At 59.3% G+C, this 6,472-nt stretch overlaps 1 protein-coding gene across 1 annotated transcript; it reads right to left on the bottom strand.

Moving 5' to 3' along the window:
- Positions 1–873: 873 nt before the first annotated feature.
- Positions 874–6,059, bottom strand: TGFB1I1 (transforming growth factor beta 1 induced transcript 1). Its single transcript, XM_007955813.2, has 11 exons — positions 6,047–6,059; positions 4,706–4,821; positions 4,546–4,598; positions 4,301–4,443; positions 3,873–3,960; positions 3,672–3,777; positions 3,365–3,559; positions 2,207–2,380; positions 1,810–1,891; positions 1,369–1,517; positions 874–1,140 (listed from the first exon to the last, which is right to left on the bottom strand). The coding sequence occupies exons 1-11, from the start codon at positions 6,057–6,059 to the stop codon at positions 874–876; spliced, it is 1,386 nt and encodes a 461-aa protein (XP_007954004.1).
- Between the last annotated feature and the right edge of the window lie 413 nt (positions 6,060–6,472).

Raw genomic sequence — 6,472 nt, 5'->3', positions numbered from 1 at the left:
GGCTGGCGGTTCAAACCCACCAGCCACTCCTCGGAAGGAAGGTTGGGCAATAATACTTCCGTAGTGATACTGCCTCGGAAACCCAAGGAGGGGTCGCTATGAGTCGGGGCTGACTCGACGGCAAATGACAGCAACAACAAACAAGGGGAGAGAAAGGATATGGGACGCTGAAGAGCCAGGGTGGGTAGGGAAGGTGGCGGCGCCCTAGCTTGAGCTGTCCTGGTCCCGCCACTAACTGCACAGTCTCGTGCAGGTCTCCGCCCTCTCAGCCTCGGGCTCATCTGATACATGAAGGTCATGAACCGCTGCCTGCCTGGAGGGCGGAGGCTGCAGGGTCCGCTCCCGCCCAGGACTGTGGCCTAGAGCCCGCCCCGGATGGAGCCACCCAAGGGGCGGGGCGTCCCGGCCGAGGGCTCCCCAGCGCGCAGTCGGAGACACAGCACCGGCGAAGCGTGGAAGGTGTTTATGTAGGTAGAAAAAGGTGCACAGACGGTGAGGGAACAGGGGCGTCCCGTCCTGGCCTCTGATTCGTCGGAATTGCAAGGTCCCCCACCCTCCGTCGGGGCCTCCCTCAAGGGTGGGTGTAGAGTGAACGGCGCACGCGGAATCTATCTTCAGTGAACGACCCACTATTGGGGTGTATGGCCTTGGGATTGGCCGCACACCTTTGCTGAACTTGGCAGAGAACCGCAGGGTACCTTAGGGCGGGGTCTCTCCAGTGGGTGGGGCCTTCAGACTGGGGGTGTGTGGTGGTGGTGGTGGTTTAGGGGCAGCCCCCGGCTCAGCAGGGCCTTGGGGTCAGGAGGACGTGGCCCCGCGAAGCGGGGGATCTCCGGGAGCGTGGCTGCCCGGGCCGGAGGGCCTGGTGAGCGCTCAGCCGAAGAGCTTGAGGAAGCAGGGCTGGCAGTAGGGCTTGCCGGCGCGCTCCTGGAAGGAGCCCTTGGTGAGCGGGCGCAGGCAGAAGGTGCAGGTGAAGTGGTCCGGGTGGAAGCGGCGGCCTAGGGCCGACACGCAGCGCCCCGTGACCGGGAGGCCGCACGTGGCGCACAGCGAACCGCGCCGCGCGTGGAAATGGTTCTCACACAGGGGGCGACCTTCGTGTTCGAAAAAGCTGCCTCCGGAGAAGGGCGCGAAGCATTCCTGGGGAAGGGCGGTCGCGGAAGGGGAAGTCAGCGACCCAACTGCAGTCCGGAGAACCAGCCACGAAGAACCCGCCGTGACCCCGCAGCCCCTCCGCGGCCGGGAAGCCTTGCAAATGCAACGGCACTGCCTGGAGTGAGCTGGGGCCCCGCCCCGGGCTCGTGGTCCCGCCTCTCGTTGGCCCCGCCTCTCGTTGGCCCCGCCCCCCAGGCGCCCTCAGCAGCGCACCCTGCAGACGAAGCAGTCCGGGTGCCAGAGCGCGCTGAGCGCCGAGATGTAGTTATCCAGAATGGGGCCTTGGCAGCCCTGGCAGCGCGGGGCGAACAGCTGCAGGAAGTCCCGGCGGCAGTAGGGGCGGCCCTCCCGCTCGTGGAAACCTAGGGGCCGGAACAGAGGGGAATGAAAGACAAGGAGGCGGAGCCGGTCTGGGGCCCCCCAGATTTGAGACTGTGGGGCCAGAGAGACCCTGCAGTGAGCAGTAGGCGGGAGCAGCGTCTCGGGCGCGCGCACAGCCGGAGGGGAGGGAATGGGCGGGACTTGGGGTCAGAAGAGACGGAGAAAATTCGCGGGCCAGGATTCTAGAGGTCTGGGTCTAGATCTGGCTGACTAGAGGGGCGGTGCGGGACGTCCAACGACCCGCAGCTTTTAAGGAATGGGACAAACTCTCACCCTCATCCCCGAAGGGCTCCCTGCAACTGAAGCAGCAGAAATGTTCCGGGTGCCAGTGGGTGCCCAAGGCGGTAACCATTTTCTGCAGAAAGAAAAGAGGACACACAGCGTGGGCCCTCCGTCCCTCTTTCCTCCCTCCCCAACTGGCACCCAGGTGACTGGGCTGAGGTAGACGCTGAGGGGCTGGAGAACAAAGGATCTTGGGAGTCAAGGAGAGAAGGTGAAGTCCAAGGGTTGGTGGATTGGCCAAAGCGTAAACCTGGGGGGAGAGGGCGGATGTGCGTGGTGGAGATCACCGAAGCGGGGCCTGATGGGCCGCCGGGTCCAATCCTGATGAAGTTAATCCCACAGGGGCCTTGAAACAGGGGTGGGGCCTGTGAGGCCAGGTGGGGCTCACGTGTTGGATGGGCTGATTGCAGAAGCCACATCTTGGTGAGAAGCGCTCAAAGTAGCATTCGGGGCAAAAGGGAGCTCCGTCCTTTTCAAAGAAGCTGCTGCCCCCTAGCGCCGTGGAACAGCCGCCGCAAACAAAGTGCTCAGGGTGCCAGGTGCGACCCAGCGCCGTCACCACCTGCAGGTTGGGATGAGGCACAGGTCAGTGGGCTTGGGGCTGCCACATGCCCAACGAGGTGTTGACCTGGTCTTGTCCCAGGCCAATCTCTGAGCAATGAGATGAAGAAACAGTGAGAACAAACTCTTTCAGGCTCATGCAGACTAAGTGAAAGAGAGTCAACCCAGGTCTTTGACTTTGCTCCAGAAGTGACATCTTGCACCGCAGAGTCAGGAGACAGAATACTATTTAGGGGCCAAAGAAAATGTTCTAATTTCTCTTAAACCCAGAATGAAAAATGAACCAGAAGAAAATGTTTTAGTATATAATATTAATGTATTCATCTTGATACAGATGCAGCAATAGAACACTGTGTAACAAAATATACCTAAGTCTCATGTTGTCCACCTTTGCTCACGCTAAGAATTCTGGGATGGGCAATTATCTAGCAGAAGGATCTTGGTCAACCATTAGGCAGAGCTGCTGTCAATCACATCTACTCAGTCAAGCCAAGAACCAGTGCTGCCAGATTAGACTCTGCTGGAGATGGGACTGTCTTATGGATGCCGGACTGGAGCCAACAAAGCTTTTGTGAAGAATAAAGGAGACAGGGTTTTGTTTTTTCAAAGTGGCTAGCACGGTGCCCGGCACAATAAGTGGCAGTTGGGTTGAAATGCTCACCCAGCCACATACTTGCTGTGTGCCTCAAACCCTCAGGCTCCTTATTCGTAAAATACGAACAACAACAGTACTCACTTCACAGGGTTATTCATTAAAAGGGAATAGCCCAAACTCTGTAGCACTTAAGGCATTTCACTGTTAACCAGAAGGTTGGCTGTTCATACCCACCAGCCACTCTATGGAAGGAAGACTGGGCAATCTACTTCCGTAACGATTTACTGCCTTGGAAACCCAAAAGTGGTTGCTATGAGTTGGAACAAAGTCTAGCTCTCAGTAAAGACGGGTCTGTGGATACCTGCCTCCCTTTTGTGGGGCTCCGCTTACCTGCCCAGCGATGGGTTTATGGCAGGAGCCACAGAGGCCCTTGGCCTGGGTGGGAACACCACGGCGGCTGAGGTCCGACTGCAGCAGCCCCAGCATGGTGTCCAGGCTGCCCTTACTAGTTGGCCCTGGTGGGGACGGGGAGCCCTCATTCACGGAGCTTGGCACTGGAGGCTGTGTTGGCCCAGAGGCTGGAAGCTGTGTGAGGGAGGACGTGAGAGTTGAATCAGCAAGAGAGGCGATACGGAAGGGCCTAGAATGGATTGGAGGAGCCCAAATCGACACCCACCCACCCGTGTGCCTGACTCACATGGTTCTGGACACGAAAGTCAGAAAGTGAGGCCATCAGTCTGTCCAGCTCCAGGGTGGCTGAGGTGGCGGAAGGCTTTGTGGGGACAGGGGATGGGCTGTGGGGGCTGGGAAGACACAGCTTATGTCAGCTCAGAACCTCCCAGATGCTCCCTCCAGTGACGCAGGCATCCAGGGCCCCTGGCAACTAGGCCAGACTCACATGCTGGGCCTTCTCTTGTCCTCAGATTGGTCCTCCTTCTGCTCCCCTGCAGCCACCTTGCTAGATGGGAACTGAGACATTATTTCATCTGCAGAGAGGAGAGAAGGGTACCTAGACATGGGGCCGTGCTGAACCCACTCTCCTAGTCAGTGATTTAGCAGCTACTCTGGGGTGTTTAGGAGCTCTGGTAGCGTAGTGCCTAAGGCATTTGACTGCTAACCAGAAGGCTGGCAGTTCACACCCACCAGCCACTCCTTGGAAGGAAGGATGGGCAATCTACTTCTGTAGTGATACTGCTTCGGAAACCCAAGGAGGGGTCGCTATGAGTCGGGTCCGACTCGACAGCAGTGTGTCGGGGGTGTTTATGATCTTTAGTCCTTCCCTGCCTACCCTCCTCCCATGCAGGCCTGTCTCAATAACCCTATTACCTGTGATGTTGAATTGGGTGGCATTCAGTTCCTGGAGCAATCGGTCTAGTTCACAGAGCCCAGTGCCCAAGACACCACTGGAAGAGGAGAACGGAGGGGCCGCAGAGGCCGCAGCCTTTGGGGATCGAGGCTTGCACACCGTACTGGGAAACAGGGTGGGAGCCTGGGGTCAGGAGTGGGGAAATCCAAGCCCCTTCAGCTGAGCCTCCAGTAGGTCCCCCACCCCCAGCTCCCTGGCCCCTCACCTGTACAGATGGTCCTTCTCACCAGATGCTCCTGTGGACTCCCCAGACTCTGTCTACAGAGACATGAGAGGCCCGTGTGGGATGCCAGGCCTGCAATTTGCCCTGATTCCCCGAGCCTTGGCCAAACCTGGCTGGCCCAGCTCTTAGCATTTGACCTCACCTGTGTCTGGTGGTCATAGGGCAGAGGAGGCGTGAGCAGCTCTGGGGACCGCTCTTTTGAAGCCCCTGACCTTGGCATGTGTGAGGTAGTGGTCTCCAGGTCGGAAAGCAGAGCATCTGCAGGGAGAGGTTGAGGGGTCAAGGCTAGGGGGCCATCTGCAGTTAGAGGCTGCACTGAAAGTCATCCGATGGCTGACACAGGGCCTTAAGGGATCAGAGTTGGTAAGCGTTTCCATTGGGCAATATTTGAGAAAGACAGAAGTCAGGATTCCGAGCAGAGGTCAAGAATCAGAAGAAAACAGGGTGAGAGCAAGGCAGAGAAGTGGGAGGCCAACAAGGAATGCTTATGACCGGAACACCCTGACTGGCTCATCCTGGGAGTCGAGCACAAACCCAGCAGACTAATTCCTTTCTCCTTCCCATCTTCCTTGATGCGGTCAAATTTGGCTTTCTCCAGCCAAGTTTGGCTCCACCCCAAATTGCTCAATTGGCTGTATGCCTGGTACCTAGCTCTCTAATTGGACGCTCTCCCTGCCACACCCACTACTTTCTCCCGCTACCTAATCAGGGCCCCTCCCAGCCCTGGCCCACCTCCGGGCCTCTGGCTCCCACTCTATCCTCTTCATTGGCGAGTCCTCCCGGACCTCAGTCCTGATTGGTTCCTTCTCCACAATGCCAGTGCCCATTACCCTGACTGAAGGGCGCCCTCTACTGGAGGGTCTGGGAACCCTCTCTCTTCTGCCCAGGGCTCAGCCTTCCAGCCCGAGTCCCAGCAGACAAGGAAGGCAGTATGCCCCGTCCTCTTTCCAGCCCCAAGACCTCTTCTCCTCCCAGAGCTCAGTTCTTTGAACCATTTCCCTTCCAGAACCTAGAAGTCCATCAACATGTGAAACCCTTAAGCTCTCTCAAGCATCTTGGCATTCCTTTATTCTCTTTCTTGTCTCCAGGACTTGAATTCTTAAGAGCCCTTAACTCTTCCCTTCCCCAAGCCCTGCAGAACCCGACGTACTTACAGTCTGCCTCCCGTCCCTCCACTTTGCAGTCTCCGAACCCTGTGAACCCTCCCTTCGCAGAGACCTTCAGCAGAGGCGCCCACGGGACGCTGCACCTCCGTGCCCGACCCCCTGCAGCCAAGGATGGAGGAGCGGAGAGAGGAAAGCAGCTCGGGAAAGGCAGGAAAGGAGAGGCCAGGAAGGGAGACGTGGAGTCGGAAAAGGCGCTGGCAGAGACCCGGGCAGGAGTGAGAAGGGGGGCGAGGATGGAGAGATAGGGGGCGTGCGAGGGGGCTCCTAGGTGGCGGCGGGCGAGGGGCTGAGAACTCGGGGACCCCGGCCCCACTCACCCAGGTCCTCCATGGCGGGGCGTGGGCCGGCGGCGCGGGGCGAGCAGGGCGGGGGCCGTGTCCGGTGGGGGCGGGGGCAGGGGGACGTCCGGGAGCTGGAGGCCCGGCTGTGACCATGTAAGGAAGCGGGGACCCGCTGGGATGGGGATGAAGTGTGTGCGTGGGGGGGCATGGACGGGGGAGCCCGAGGTGGGGCGTGCAAGGGAGGGAAGGCCGCAGCCCACCCAGGCCCGGCCGGCGTCCTGCCACAGAGGCGGCCACACCCCAGCCTTGGCCTCAGCTGCTGGGATCCCCGGGCGACCGGCGGGAGTCTGAGAAGTCAGAGAAGCCATTTCCAGACCAAGCCCCCGGAGCTCCTGCCCAGTGAAACTCATAGACAGTGAGACCCCGGACAGACACCCCCAAAGTTAGCATATGAGACCCAGG

This window comes from Orycteropus afer, unplaced genomic scaffold (genome assembly GCF_000298275.1).
Source record: "Orycteropus afer afer isolate SDZICR_OR568_19922 unplaced genomic scaffold, OryAfe1.0 scaffold00542, whole genome shotgun sequence".
Classification (NCBI taxonomy): domain Eukaryota; kingdom Metazoa; phylum Chordata; class Mammalia; order Tubulidentata; family Orycteropodidae; genus Orycteropus; species Orycteropus afer.
Note: the sequence above shows the minus strand (reverse complement) of the source record. Positions and strands in the feature narration are given on the sequence as shown.

What these genes read in the sequence shown, in the direction of transcription:
- TGFB1I1 (XM_007955813.2), bottom strand. An exon ending in ACTTTCGTGTCCAGAACCAT is followed by an intron (nt 3,560 to 3,671) that starts GTGAGTCAGGCA and finishes TCCCTCACACAG; the next exon opens with CTTCCAGCCTCTGGGCCAAC. An exon ending in GCAATCAGCCCATCCAACAC is followed by an intron (nt 1,892 to 2,206) that starts GTGAGCCCCACC and finishes TTCTTTCTGCAG; the next exon opens with AAAATGGTTACCGCCTTGGG.